Raw genomic sequence first — 15,236 nt, forward strand, 5'->3', positions numbered from 1 at the left:
AACCACTGACTTTCTTTTGGGTGCTCTAGTTTTGCCTTTTCTAGAATTTCATATAAATGACATCACATAATAGTCTTTGGATTCTGATTTATTTCACTTAGTTTATGTTTTTGAGAAACACTCCATCCCTCTCCTACCTCCATTCCCCATTGGCAACCACAAGTTTGTTCACTATGTCTGTGAGTCTGTTTCTATTTCATAGATAAGTTCACTTGTGTTGTATTTTAGATTCCACATGTAAGTGATATCATATGGTATTTGTCTTTCTCTTTTTGACATACTACTTCACTTAGTATGCTAATCTCTAGGCCCATCCATGTTGTTGAAAATGGCACCATTTCATTCTTTTTTATGGCTGAGTTATATATATATATCTTTATCTATTTGTCTGTCAGTGAACATTTAGGTTGCTTCCATGTCTTGACTTTTGTGAATTGTGCTGCTGTGAACATAGGGGTGCCTGCATTTTTTTGAATTATATATATATATATATATTTGGCCACACCTGCAGCTTGTGGAAGTTCCTGGGCCAGGGATCGAACTCCTGCCACAGCAGTGCCAATGATGGCTCCTTAACCTGCTGTGCCACAAGGCAACTCTAGTGAATTATATTTTGGATAGAGTTTTCAGTTTTCAACTGAGAACCAAGATCTTAGTGTGTTCCCTTCTCAGGTGTTTTCCTTTTAATAGGAGACAAAAAAGACTAAAATTTTTAGAGGAGAAAGAATAGAAATCGAATCATCGTTTCTCAGGTAACTTGGCAGGAGTTTCCTCTGCACATTCTAGTATTCTTCCTATACTAGATAATTGGTGCTGAAGGTAGAGTTCCATGCAAATATGTTAACTCACGAAAGCTACCATCTGATAGATAGGTGCTGTAGAAAATATAGAGGTCAACTAGAGTGAGGTGAAAAGGAGGGAGATATATTTAAAAGGGCATCTTCCTGTTTCATTATAATTGCCTATATGGAAATTTGATGGGGCAATTGATAAAAGGATAGATTTTAACTCAAAATAAAAACTGAATTTCAAAAGTCATTATAGAGCAGAACAAAACATCCCCTTGGCTCTGTTTTTTCTCCTCTTGACCACAGGGTTCCTTTCTTCCTTCCCTCCCTCCTTCCTTCTTTCCTTCCTTCCTCATTTCTTCCATCCTTCCCTCCTTTCCAACATCTCTCTTCCTTTCCCCCTCTCCTCCTGTCTTTATATATATATATATATATTTGTTTATTTATGTTTAAATTCAGTTCCTTTCATCTTAACCTGTACATAGATACAGTCTTTTAGGATAATCACCTTCAAACACAATTTTCATTGCAACTCTCAGTATGGAATACTGTATTTCACATTGTAATCCAGCATGTACACACACACACACACACACACACACACACACACACACACACCAGAAACAAGTTTCTTGGAATGAGTACTTGCTATTGCAGTGTCCTCTCTTTCTCTTCTCGTCCCTTCACTTTCTATTCTATTCCATTCCATTCAAAAAGGGCAGATCGAAGCCAAATAAATTGACTTGAACTCTGGTTTGCAAAATTACAATTTTAAAAATACTGCTCTAAAGTTATTGTCCATTGACTTCTAAATTATTTATAGAGATAGATGCTTTGTGGTTGTAGTTATCAACAAAAAGCTAGTTTCACTTGGACATAAATCTATAAAAATAATGATGATTGGGACTTCATGATCTTTTTTGTCTGATGGGCAAATATCTGCTCACAGGGGACCTAGCACAGCAAATTGCTTTTGTTTTGGTTCTCACATATGAGAATAGCAGTTAATTTAGTAGCTAGGCAATGAACCACAAGCAGTTCTTCAATCCAAATACTACGTAACTCCGTTGCATAACTATAACTTGGCATAAAATGCGTTCGACTTAAAAAAAATTTAGGCCAGGAGTAATTATTGCCATGTTAAAATTGGTTTAAAAAGCCTAGCACTATAAAGTTAATTTACCTGTCTGAAGAGTTTACTTGTTCTGCTATTTGAAAGTTATTACTTTTCAAGTAGAGGCCTTGGGGCCATAAAATTCCCTGCCCAACAATTTCTAGTTTGCTGCTTTGTTACTTCTATTAGGTTATAGTTTCAGATGCTCAGAGAGTCTCTTTTTCATACCGTTTTGGGTCCTCGTAGAAGAAACTCAGCATTTCTGAGAGTATCAAGTCAGGGACAACTAGACTACCATGGTGTGTTTTAATTTCAGTGAATGTACCTAAGTGTATTTTTTTAGCATGTATCAGAAGTTTATTCTTTTTATGGCTGAATAATATTTTATGGTAAGTGTATACAAAGTTTTCTTTATCCATTCATCTCTTGATGGACTTTTGGATTATTTTACTTTTTGTCTATTGTGAATAATGTGGCTATGAGCATAAATATAGTGTCTGTTTGAGTCCCTACTTCCAATTCTGTTGTATACTCAGAAGTGGAATTGCTAGATCCTGTGCTCATCTTCTGTTTAACCTATTGAGCAGTTGCCATACTTTTTTCCATAGTGACTGCACTGTTTTATATGCCTACCAGCAATGCACAAGGGTTTCCATTTCTCCGCATTCGTGACAACTCTTGTTATTTTTCATTTTCATTTTAATTTTTTAAATTAGGGCTGCACCCGTGATATTTGGAAGTTCCCAAGCCAGGGGTCTAATCAGAGCTGCAGCTGCATGCCCTGTACCACAGCTCACGGCAGTGCTGGATCCTCAACCCACTGAGCAGGGCCAAGGATTAAACCCGCATCCTCATGGATACTAGTTGGGTTCGTCACCACTGAGCCCCAGCAAGAACTCCCCAACTCTTGTTATTTTCTGCTCTTTTATAAAGTATAGCTGTTGTATTGGATATGAAGTAAATGTATTTTTTAAGTTTTAATTTCAGAAATATAGGATGTCTTCTATTAAATTATGAAGATGGGCTTTGGAGAGAGACTGATCTGTATTAAGTCTAAAAACTAGTTTTGAGACTTTAAGTTAGATCTTTAAAATGTTCTGAGTTCCTCTTTCTTCATTTATCAAACTAATGCTTACCTCAGAAGTTTCTTAGAAGAATTAAATGAGGGAATGTGACAACCTCTGATATATAGAAGACACCATAGAAGTATCTTATATACTTATAAATAAAAACAAATAAATACATCAAATATGTTATATATAAAAGTATTGTGTTTGTGTGTGCCTGTGAGTATAGACACACACATTTATGTATGTGTAAACTGACTTCCATGTCTTTTCTTTCAAACCTGATGTTTGTGTAATAGGATTTGGAGACTTGCATTTTGCTTGGGAATCAGTATGCTTATTACACTTTTTTGATTATCAGTACTAATATGATACTTTGAGAATGGCAAAATTAGTTGAAAAATTATAATTATGATCTTCTGATCATAAATTGTACTAATGTCTAGTGTTCATGGTTCGTTTAAAGCTAAAATGTATACATTGACAGGAATGAAAATGAGCACTGGTGGATCTAAATTTTATTTTGAAGATCAAATGATCCTTATGATCAATATGTAGTACTCTTTAGAATTTATGAAGTGCTTCATGGCAGTAAACCATAATGAGCAAACCAAGTGTGGTATTACTACCCCTGCCTCCAAGGGGCCAGACAGTCACATGTCAGGGCTTTCAAGCATCCTATGTGCGGCTGAACGTGTTCATATTTATAATTTATTTTAATCTAGAGATTATATCATGAATGACCAAGGCAATTCACTCTCTAAATTTTTGCTTTTTTATCTCAGAGAAAGGAAAGGTCAGATTTTATCTGGGGCCCTTTCGAGTTCTAACATTTTCGTAGTCTACAAGCCTGTAATTACAAAAGGCCATTTCTCTCCCTCTTCAGCAGTAAAATAGCTGACTTTTGCCTAGAGGATGTTATCCTGCAAAGTTCATGGTTGCCCATCTACATGTTGTGATACATTCTAACATTTGCTAACACCTGCAATAAATTTTCTTTGGCCTTTGTAACATTCTAGAGGGCACTTTCCCACTTAGATACCCTCTCTATGCTTGTCTTTGACTATGATCAAAGGGGTCAGTGTTTGGTTTGAAATTTCCACACATAAACAAAACACTCTCCTTTTAAAAACACACCCTAGTCATAAAGAGTTCTCTATACACACTGTATTTCTGGATGTGTTTTGTAGAGAAACTGAAAAACCAAAAGAGAGCTAGAGTTCTGTTTTCGGCGAATGAATGGTACCTCTCCCCTGACCAACTCTGAATTCTAATTGCTAGTGTCCAGTGGCCTCTTGTCTGCCTGTCCCTTACCCTGGGGAGAGTTTTGTTACCATTTTCCATTTTATCACTGGGAAGGTCCTATTGTCTTCATAGAACTCTGCTCCATCCTGTTTATATTAAAAAGAGAAGAAGAAAAGCGCCAGATGCCCCCCCCCCCCCCTTTCTTTATGTGGAGAGATAATAGAGCTTTTGGCAACCACGTTCCCTGTAAGCCGTATGATGTAATTTTACAAGCTACCATGAAAGAGCCATTTGTTGGGTGCCTGCTTTGTGACAGGCATTTGCTGATGGTTTAATACTGTCTTGCCTCATTTAAATCTTACAACATCTTGTGGAGTGAGGAGAAATGAAACAGAAAGGCCCCCCCCCCCACAATTTCCCAAGGAAATTGCTAGCTACTATATAACTTGAACTTTATAGTTATCTTAGCCCTGGATGGAGCCCTAGAGACAGTTGTTTCTGGGATGTAGAAACTGCCTTAGATACAACTATTTTCAGAAGTGCTTGTAATATGTACAAGGTAAAACATTTCAAGACGATTTAGTTGGGTGGAGGTTTAGACTGGTTCCCTTCCAGACTTAACAGGGAGTCACGTGGGAAGGTTCGCTCCTTGATTTCCAGTGTTACATGCCATGGATTATGTGCTGCATACCATTTGAGAGGCTTTCATGTTTCTTTCCTCCTCTAGCATTTATTCACAAGTTAAAGATGCCACCAGACTTTTCAGTGAAACCTTCTGGGGGGCTTGATTTCCTGCCACGATTGTTAAAAAACTGTCCTAACACATTGTTTTCACAATATTGCCTGACTGAACATAGCCTGTTCTGTCAGATTTCTAACATTTCCCAAACTTCTATAATTTTTCTAACTCACTGGCCTCAGGTCTTAAGGTTAAGTTTTTTTTTTTGTTTGTTTGTTTTTTTAATTAACTTGGAGCTCCCTTGTGGTGCAGCAGGTTAAGGGTCCTGCACTGTCACTGCAGCGGCTCAGGTCACACGGCTGTGGCGCAGGTTTAATCCCAGGCCTGGGAACTTCCACATCCGTGGGTGCAGTCAAAAAAATTTTTTTAACTCAGATTATTTCCTTCTATTTGTACTTTTGGTGTTTGTTGTATGAAGCAAACCTTTTTTTTTTTTTTTATTCTTTGAGTCTTAAAATGCTAAAGAGATTGTTGTTACCTAGTTTATGAACAACACTGAGTAGGTTTCACCTTTTTTTCCCAGCAGTATATACATTTCTAATTTTAGAATGAGCAGACCAAGGGATTCTAGAGAGCTTGTTCTAGAAGCAGGGTGAGGAAGGCTGTGATAGTGGCTGGCTCTGAATTGGCTGGATTTCTGCATACCAAGAAACATGGGCTTTTTGGAAGTTCCTGTTGTGGTTCAGTGGTAACGAGCCCAACTAGTATCCATAAGGATGCAGGTTCGATCCTTGGCATTGCTCACTGGGTTAAGGATCCAGCATTGCCATAAGCTGTGGTGTAGGTCACAGATGTGGCTCAGATCCCAAGTTGCTGTGGCTGTGGTGTAGACCGGCAGCTACAGCTTGGATTTGATCCCTAGTCCGGGAACTTCCATATGCCACAGGTGTGGCCTTAAAAACCAAAAAAAAAAAAAAAAAAAACCAGCAAAAAAGCAAAAAGAAACATGGACTTTTTGTCAAAGGCTGTACCCATGGTGATGCTCGTGATTGCTTCTGCATATTTTAAATGTGTTAAAAGGTAATGGGGATTGCATCCTCTGCTACCTGCCATGCTCTTTCAGGGAATTCCAGAACTGTATAAAAAAACACATTGTGGCCTCTTAAACCACAAAGGCGAACATCTTGCCATGAACTTGGGCACATTTGGGTTATGTTTGGATTTAATCGGAAAACTCTACTTTTTGATGCTTCTTACCGAGAGCTCTATAAATGTTTAGTCACCTCTTGATCTTCGTGAAACTATTGCTGAATGAATGAAGCAATATTAATAATGATACCTTACATTTAACACTTATAATAGGGCTTTAAAGTTCACAGGGTAGTTTTACAGATTGTCTTTTTTGCACATCTCAGCCGCCCTATGAATTAGGCGTGGCAGGTCTTACTAATGCCTTTATTTAGAATCAGACAAAATATGTGACTAGCCCAAGACCGGTAGGTTTTTGAAAATGTTTTGCAAAGGAGGCAGAGAGAATTAAACACACACACACACACACACACACACACACCCACCATTATCACCACTACAAGCATTTTTATTGACTTTTACATGCCCTGGGTTCCCTCCCATCAACCAAAATAGACCTGTGATATTAGTTCCCATGCAAACAGACCGGTTATTTACAAAATAAGATGCCTCCTGGAGGAGATTGCTGAGGGGAACCATGCAACTGAGGCCCTGAAAATGGAAAGGGCTTTTGAAATCTGAGGCTTAGTGTCTCTGAGGGAGTGGGTGGAGGCCTGCTTGGCTGTCCTCCCTCTCTATTCCCATCCCACACGAACAGATAAGATTAAGCCTGTTGGTTCTGCTGATTTCCTTTTACATCTACAGCTGCCCTCAAACTCCCTTGCATGCCCCAAAGCAGAGATTTCCTGACTCTCATTATGCTGGCAGTGGGCTTTTGTGTTGGGCGTCTTGCTGTGTTCTCACCACCCTCATAAGCTCCAAGAGCTGAAAACCCTGTAAGAGCAGGGCATTTCCCATGGGATAAAGGGCATACTCCTTACCAAGAATGTGCCCCTCTGCAGACCCTGATTTCAGCCAGCTTCTTGGACTTCATGTCAAAGCCTGGGCTCGAGTTTTCCTTCTCTGGGCATCCTTCTCTGCCCTTGTACTGGCCATGGGCTCTTTGAGAACTCCCTTCCTCTCTGAGCATTTGAACCCTTTTGCCGAAGTGCTGAATTTCCTCTTGGGGGTGAGGGGGCACATCCCATGCAGTGGTTTGATGTGGAATCTCAAATCCCAGATCAAGGATTGAACACGGGCAGTGGTAAAAGTCCAGGTCCTGACCACTAGACCACCAGGGAACTCCCAGTGTGCTGAATTAATATTGGTTCTTGACTTGTGTCTTCTTTGGGGAAACTCTTCTGGCCTCCCCTGAAGAAGCTGATCATACGCATCTTTGAGCCCCCAGCACCTTCTCCACAGCTCTGTTGTGAAACATTGGCACACAGCAGATGCCCATTTTGCCCACTATATGGAGGGCTTTCTGAGGACAGGATCTGAGTCTTAGCACCCAGAGGCAATCTAACCAGAAAACTCTAGTTGGCTGGTTGTTTGGCTTCACTTCCCAATCACTTTAGTTGGGATGATGAGGCCCATGACACCTGGTTTCTTTGCTAGCTACCCAAGGATACCACTCACTAGGAGTGCTCCTGGGATGGTCTAGAATTTCGGGAAAATATTGTCTTTGTCCAAGACCATTTCCTAATGAACTTAAGTAATGGAATTTGAAGTAATGGAGCACACATTTTTTCCCCCCTCTCTTTTCATAGATAAAGGAAGTCAGAAGTAGAGACTGCAGATTATAGAGTTTGGTTCTACTTGAATATAGACTTGGGTTTTTGCTGAACTATACAATGTAGAGGATGTCCACTTGCCTAATATAAGACAGTCAAAATAGTCTGCTGAATTAAACTGGGAGTGCTGTTTTGGAGATATCTGTGAACAACCTCCATATGTGTGCTTGAAAAAAAGTGTTTATTCTCTTTGTAGATACTAATATATAGGACATATTTTCTAGGACTTATTAAATATGTTGCCAAGGAAAACAGTTTTCAGGTCTAGTTATAAGGCTTTCTAGTTATAAGGCTTTCGCCAAGTGATGGTTCCTGTATCATATTGCAGTTACGACCCTCTCCCAACATACTTTCAGCAGTTAGAAGGTGTTTCTTTTCTGCTACTTATAAAATATTTATTCATCCACATCAATAACTTTTATTTATTTATTTAAAAAAATTTTTTTTAAGGCTGCACCTGCAGCATATGGAAATTCCCAGGCTAGGGGTTGAATCAGAGCTGTAGCTGCCAGCCTAAACCACAGCCACAGCAACGTAGGATCTGAGCCACATCTGTGACCTATGCCACAGCTCGCGGCAATGCCAGGTCCTTAACCCCCTGAGCAAGGTCAGGGATCAAAACCGCATCCTCACAGGTACTAGTTCGGTTCGTAACCTGCTGAAACACAATGCGAACTCCCACATCAATAACTTTTAGACTGGAAGTTAATAATGTTTTCTAGAGCTCTATATGTGTAGGCAGGAGGCAATCAACAGAATTTGTTTTTGTGATTACAAGCTAAAGGGAAAAAAGTCATTATTTAATTTTAAGAAGTCCTTACAAAAATTTAGTCATATTTCTTGATCATGTGTGTCATTAGAGGCGTAAGTAAGTGAGATTTGAAAACAAATCAAGTCTCATTTAGTTTTATGATTACTTTTAAGGAGAATAATAGAGTGAGCCTGTATATAATGTAGTCAAGAATGTAGCTAAAATGGAGATTTGAGTTGAATGAATTTTATTTTGTGAAACATATTTTAAAAATGCAAAAGATTATAATATTAACACATCAAAACAAGATAAATTTGTTATATAGAATTATTATTTTTTTGTGAGAAAAATGAAAATAATATTTGAATCCTTTATGTCAATACTTCTTTGTTATAGAATTTTGGGAATTGACCTTTATTCTAGATTGTAGTCTTTTCCACAAAGTATAAAATCATTACCATATGCAAGCATTGTTTAGATAGACTTTCATTTTCCTTATTACACAGAAGAAATATATTTTGCTTTTTGACTTAAGAGATATCACTAATTATATTATCCCGCTATGATTTCCTAACTTGATATTAGCAGTAGATTTAGGACTAAAATCTCGGTTTAGTTTTTTGTTGTTTTATTTTGTTTTTCCCTTATAACACCCTGGGTCTCCTATTTCCACACCATATTCACCCCAGGAATGTGGAAACTTGAGTAATGGGTGGCTGAAATGTGGTTACTGTGATTGTTTCCACTGCTTGCATCACTTTGACTGCCAAAGATACCTACTGTGAATAAGTAATTAATTGTGCAGGGTCAGATAAGGCAGTGACAGACACTAATCTCATTCAATTGATTTTCTAAGACCAGGTACCCCATTATGATTAAGAAGTGCTTTAAAATGAATACATTGGTTTGATTTCTTTATAAATTACACTAGCTATTGTTTCCTTTGAAAACCCTATACTAATAAAGAAGGTGGTATTTTAACAGGCTAAATAATTATTTGAAAAGGATGTTATGGGGGGGATTTAAGAGTTGATTGGGGTATGGACTAGATGATGTTTAAATGTTATTTATACTCAGGGATTCCAAGATCCCAAAGCTAGGCTATAAGGGAAATCTAAGAAATGCTGGTCTCCCTAGTTACAGTGTTTTCATTTGTTGGTTTGTCATAGACTGCCTCTTTAAGGTGTGCCCTATGAACCGATATTCTGCACAGAAACAATATTGGAAAGCCAAGCAGGCTAAACAAGGGAACCACACAGAGACAGCCTTGCTGAAGAAATTACAGGTAAGGGCCAGCCTTCCAGCTGTCCGGCTTAGACTAGAACAAGTACAGCAATAACAAAAGATTTATTTCGTAGCTTAGTGATTTCATTTGATACACTGAGATTCAGAATAGATGTGGCAGCACATTGCAAGTCAAAGGATTTTTAAGTTATAGGGTGTGACTACTGATTTCCTGGTGTGTAGATAATACATTTCTGCTCTTTATCAGGACGTGTCAGACTAATTCAAATATTCACATCACACTAAAAACCAATATGAAATCTCTGTAGGAATATCACATCCAGTTATGTTTTACTTGGCATGGGCCCTAATTTTTTTGAAAGACTATTGGAAAAAAATTGAAAGTCTATTGTTTCTGATTTGGCCTGAGTATCAACTTAATAGAACTTAATTTGTGTCATTGAAATTCCTGTTACTCTAAGAATGGAAATGGTATTTTCAGGCTTTTGAAAATTACCTACTATATTTGGTTTCTCTAGCAATATTCTTTCTGAAAGTAACATTAGAGGACCAACGTGCCTAGTGCTTTCTGAAATTTCCAACATAAAAGTATCCCAAAATATTTTTGGCTACATTTCAGCCTTAAACTGAGAGGATTATCACATGTTGTAATCACATATTTAATTATTGTCTCTCTTTCCTGAAGCACCAAGAGTAAAGCAACCAGCCTATTTTAGTCGTGGTTGTCTTTGTTCCTAAAATAAACCTCATTTCTTTGTCAATTATTGTGCTCTGTTTACTATGCTTCCACACTAAATATTTGATAATCATTTTACAGCATGCTGCAGAACTGGAACAAAAACAAAATGAGTCAGAGAATAAGAAACTGTTGGGAGAAATTGTGAAATACAGTAATGTTATACAAGTAAGTGTCTATTTACTTTTTCCTAAAAGAGGTGAATATTTTATGGATAATTTACTTTTGGTAGGAATGCCAAACTGCATTAAAATTTGAGGACGTCATCATTTGTTCTTTGGTGGGAAATTATACAGACAGTGTGAGATTTTCAGTTAATATTCAGCACACCATTCTGTATAAGTATATCTGGTGAATATACATAAAGAAGCGAGCCTGTCTAGATGTATGCACAGATTATTAAATCAGAAGGAAGAAGATGGGGAAGACCTGTAATAAAATAGTCCTTTAGAAACAATGAGACTAACAGGTGATGTATGAGGCTTTATCCTTTCATTTTGTAGGAAGTTTTCAAATTATCCTTTTATTTTTTATTTTTTTGCTATTATTAAAATATATTTGATTTACAATGTTTCATCAAGTTCTGTTGTACAACAAAGTGACCCAATCGCACACATTTCCCTGTGCTGTGAAGTAGGATCCCATTGCCCATCCATACCAAATATAGCAGTTTGCATCCAAAAATCAAATTGTCCTTTTAGATGGGAATTGTCCTTGAGTTGTTATTAAATCTATTTCAGTTAGGCACTCTGATTTGTCTCAGCTACATCCCCGTCTGGTGCTCCTCCTAGATCTCTTAGTTTTGTACTTGGATGGTTAATATGTTTCTCACCTTGTACCAAAAAGAATGTAAGGCATTTTCAAAAATACATTCCACATAAAAAGATAAAATAGAAAAAAATAAAGCAACTGGATCAAAGGGAAGATAATGAATATGAATAAAGTGAAGTCCAGGGCCAGGTGTGTTTATAAAATCTGTGTTGTAAGGGCAGGTAGACTTTGATTAGAAGCCTTACGGTTGCCCACTTAGCTAGAAGGGCATCAAATATTGCAGCCTTCACATAAAAGCACCATACATAGAACTGAAGTGAGAAGTCTAGAAGCCCAAACATTCCCAGGAAGAAGACCAGAAAACTGTCTCTCCAATGAGCTTTCATAAAGAGGACACTGTTTAAGATAGTAAACAATGGTCCTAACAACTTCCTTAACCATAAGTACTACAAAGAGGTGTTTCATAGAGCTGTTTTGAAAAATAACATCCTCTGATGTTTTGTTATTGGCCAATGGCAAAATGCCAGAGTACAGGACCGTCAGAGCAGGTCTCTGATGGGACGAGGGAGCCTGGGTCTGTGGCTCCCTAGACAATTGAGTTCATCCAGTAATGGGTTATATCCAGTGGCTGCATGTCCCTTGGGTGGTCCCCCATAACTTGAGTTTCTCTTAACCAAGTTTGGGTTAATATTAAGCACCAGCCATTGGAGCTCACGTTCTTGTCAAGAACCTGACTTGCAAATGTTGGCGTGGTGAGTTAGGGGCTGAGCCAAGTGCTGTAGCAGGGTGGATTCCGAAAAGAGTGCTGTTGGCCTAGGAGGGTTTTCACTGGTTTCTGAGATAATTTCCTTCTGATATTGTGGATAGTAGAATGACCATTCTTTATTGAAATGATTGTAGTAATAGACGGGAAGGTTATTTGTTTTAGTTTTCTGACTCAGTAGAATAATATCTTGGAAAGGTTTTGCCCATGGAGTCCAAATAACCTGAGCAGAACTACTTTTGCCCTCGTCTGAGAAGGGGCGGGATGGGCGTCTCCTCGTGGAAGTGGCAGAGTTTGTTTAGCATGGGAGCCTGCCTCCTCCCAGGACGAGGGCTGTCTGTGGGCAGGGGTGGTTAATAATGCTAAATGGGTTGGTGCATTCTTCCAGTTCCTTGGTTATTCTTTAGTATATTCTCTTTGTGTGGCTGGGCAGGAATTGAGAAAGAATGTGGGTTGGGGGGTGAGGGGACCTCCAGGTCTCCTTTGGGAAGCCTGGGTTTATCCTGTTATTTTTCCATAGATGAAAGTCATTCAGAGACCTGGTTTGTTTTTCTCATGTGCTCACTTCATTATGAAACAGAATTGGGGGTGGAGGTGAGGAGGAATCCAAAGAGTGTCAGCTTGGAATGGTGGTGAGTGTGGAGTTGGCAAAGAGCTTCTTTGTTTCATCTCTAACCCGAGCTGTGAGCTGTGTTATGTGGGCACATGATATAAATGTAAACATATACATGTGATTAACAGAGGAGATCAAAGAACAAAGGTGGTAATCCATATCCTTCTCCTACAGCTACTGCATATAAAAAGCAACAAGTATCTGACTGTCAACAAGAGATTACCCGCTTTACTCGAGAAGAATGCCATGCGTGTGTCCTTGGATGCTGCAGGAAATGAAGGGTCTTGGTTTTATATTCATCCCTTCTGGAAGCTGAGAAGTGAGGGTGACAATGTATGTAAATACAAGATGAAGAGAAAAGCAATGCATTCTTTTTTTTCATTTTTTTAAATTTTATTAGAGTATAGTTGATTTACGGGGTTGTGTCAATTTCTGCTGTATAGCAGAGTGACCCAGTCATACATTTATATACATTCATGCATTCTTAAATACAAGAGTTCTTAATCATAGAGAATCCAGAAAGTACAAAGAGAGGAAATACAGTTTTCAATTTTCAATACCTGTTCTATATGTTAATTTCCTTAATAGGTAGCATTTATTTAGAGCACAAGTTACAGTCTGGAATCGTAAAAAGACAAAGATCAGACAATTGAAAATCACCTTGCAGCCAAAAGGAATTTCAGTAAAGTTAATATTGGCTGATTTTTTTTTTTTTTAAGGGAGAGGCAGAGTTTGTTTCTCTGTCTAATCAGGAGGGAGCATGGCTGTAAGGGAAAAGAGCAGTGTTTAGAAGGTGTCTCCCCTTTTGAATGAATAGAGTAGCACAGTGAATCATGACAATATTTCATTTACTGGCTCTGTGGCCAGTTGCAGTGTAATGCATGGGGAGCTATAGATTGGCAGTAGCTCATTGTTGACAACATTTAAATATGCTGTACAATATGATCATGGTGTATTGTGAAATTTAGTAGGTGCTAAAATATTTTTCTGCTACTTCATAGAGTAGAGAAAATAAAAATTACGTGGAATGATTCAGTAGGATCCATAGTTAGATATTTTTGTGTGTAGCAAATGAAGTATCAGGTGACAGCCTCTGGCATATGGGAAGTGCTTAATAAATTCTGATTGACACCAAATACTGAATAACTTTCATAAATCAAATGCTTTACAAATACTGGGTCAGGTTATCAAGAAAAATAGTTGAGATTTTGAAAAATTAGCATTAAAAATTCAAAGCAATATAAAAGTGTGATTATTCTGACAGTTTTCTCAATCCATACAGTGATGACATTTTAAAATGTATTGGCTGTTTCTTGTCTTCGTAATGTCTTCTGTTGTAGTGAATTTATTTCTCCAGTGAATTTTGAAGTCCAAATTCAGTTCCACAGGATGCAAGCTTCATGGTTTAAATTGGTTAATAGATTATCTGATGATATCCTCCTTAGGTAAGGTTTGGGAGCAGCATGGCATGCAGGAATGTAATGCACTTTAAATCCTGTGTCTGATTCCTTAAAAATAAGTTTGACTTTTTTTTTTTTTCTTTTGGCATCAAGTGATGTATGCTGTGAGCATGACATGCATTTTAATTTCATTTGGTAGTTAATTACAATCAACTCTCAGTTATTCAAGGGCTGATTTATGCGGTTTATGAACAACCTGTGTCTTCAGATGCCCTATTTTGTAATGCTTATTTCCTTTTCCAGCACCCCTCTGAGCAGTGTCCCTGTTTGTAGGTGGCCTGTGAAAATTAAACATCAAAACAAATAAAACCTGAACTCGAGCTCCGAAGGGATGCGATGAAATGATGGGATAAATCGAGGCTTAAGATTACTATGGATTTTAATAATTTGTTCTGTTTTTTTCATTCTGTCTATCCTTTCCCTGCTCCCAAGTGCCTTTACAGGGTCAAGGAGAGTTGAATGTAATGAACTATTTTCAAATAATTAGTTGTACTGGGTTTTGGGGGTGGGTGCGTGTGAAGGGGAAAAAAACCTACCACCCAAACACTCCATCTTGGTTAAAACAGACATGTAATTGTTAAGTGCAATATAGAAGCCCTCCTTATAGAGATGTGCTCTGTAAAGCATGGCTCAAACAACCTCACACATGGCTTTTTGCTCAAATAGTGCACTGTTTTTGCTCGCCACTATGTAGCTTTTGTGTGTGATTAAGGCTGCTTTGAAAGGATAAGCACATCCATAGCCCTATATTTGCCACATAAGTAATTGTATTGTAATACTCATCTTCTTTCCTAGGAAGAGATAGCATTTTTCTAAAATACAAGTCTGCCGTGTTTTCCTGAAGGCCATTGGAAAGGCTATCATGTCATAACAAGGAGTTTAATTGCTATTGATTTTCTTTAGAAGCATATTAAACTAAAAGGGGGAAATCACAAGGTTTAAAGGATTTTCAAGTTTCTTACTGTTTAGCAGTTAGTGAAGTTGGTGATTTAGGTTGTAAGTATCCACAAGATGTTCAGTGACTGGAATCAAATGTAAGAATGAGGCTGATGATAGTTTGGGGAGAAAAATGCTTATATCCTCAAAAATCAATGGTTTCTACTATTTGAGGACACCTTTGGCATATATCTTATAGAATTGTGG

At 38.0% G+C, this 15,236-nt stretch overlaps 1 protein-coding gene across 1 annotated transcript in view; it reads left to right on the forward strand.

Moving 5' to 3' along the window:
- The window catches only part of ITPR2 (inositol 1,4,5-trisphosphate receptor type 2), a 520,896-nt gene that overhangs the window by 90,095 nt on the left and 415,565 nt on the right, over positions 1 to 15,236 (forward strand). Inside the window, exons 3-5 of the mRNA XM_047787348.1 lie at positions 9,675 to 9,790; positions 10,568 to 10,654; positions 12,808 to 12,966. Coding sequence (XP_047643304.1) covers positions 9,675 to 9,790; positions 10,568 to 10,654; positions 12,808 to 12,966 — 362 coding nt within the window. The remainder of the gene's footprint in view (positions 1 to 9,674; positions 9,791 to 10,567; positions 10,655 to 12,807; positions 12,967 to 15,236) is intronic.

This window comes from Phacochoerus africanus, chromosome 7 (genome assembly GCF_016906955.1).
Source record: "Phacochoerus africanus isolate WHEZ1 chromosome 7, ROS_Pafr_v1, whole genome shotgun sequence".
NCBI lineage: Eukaryota > Metazoa > Chordata > Mammalia > Artiodactyla > Suidae > Phacochoerus > Phacochoerus africanus.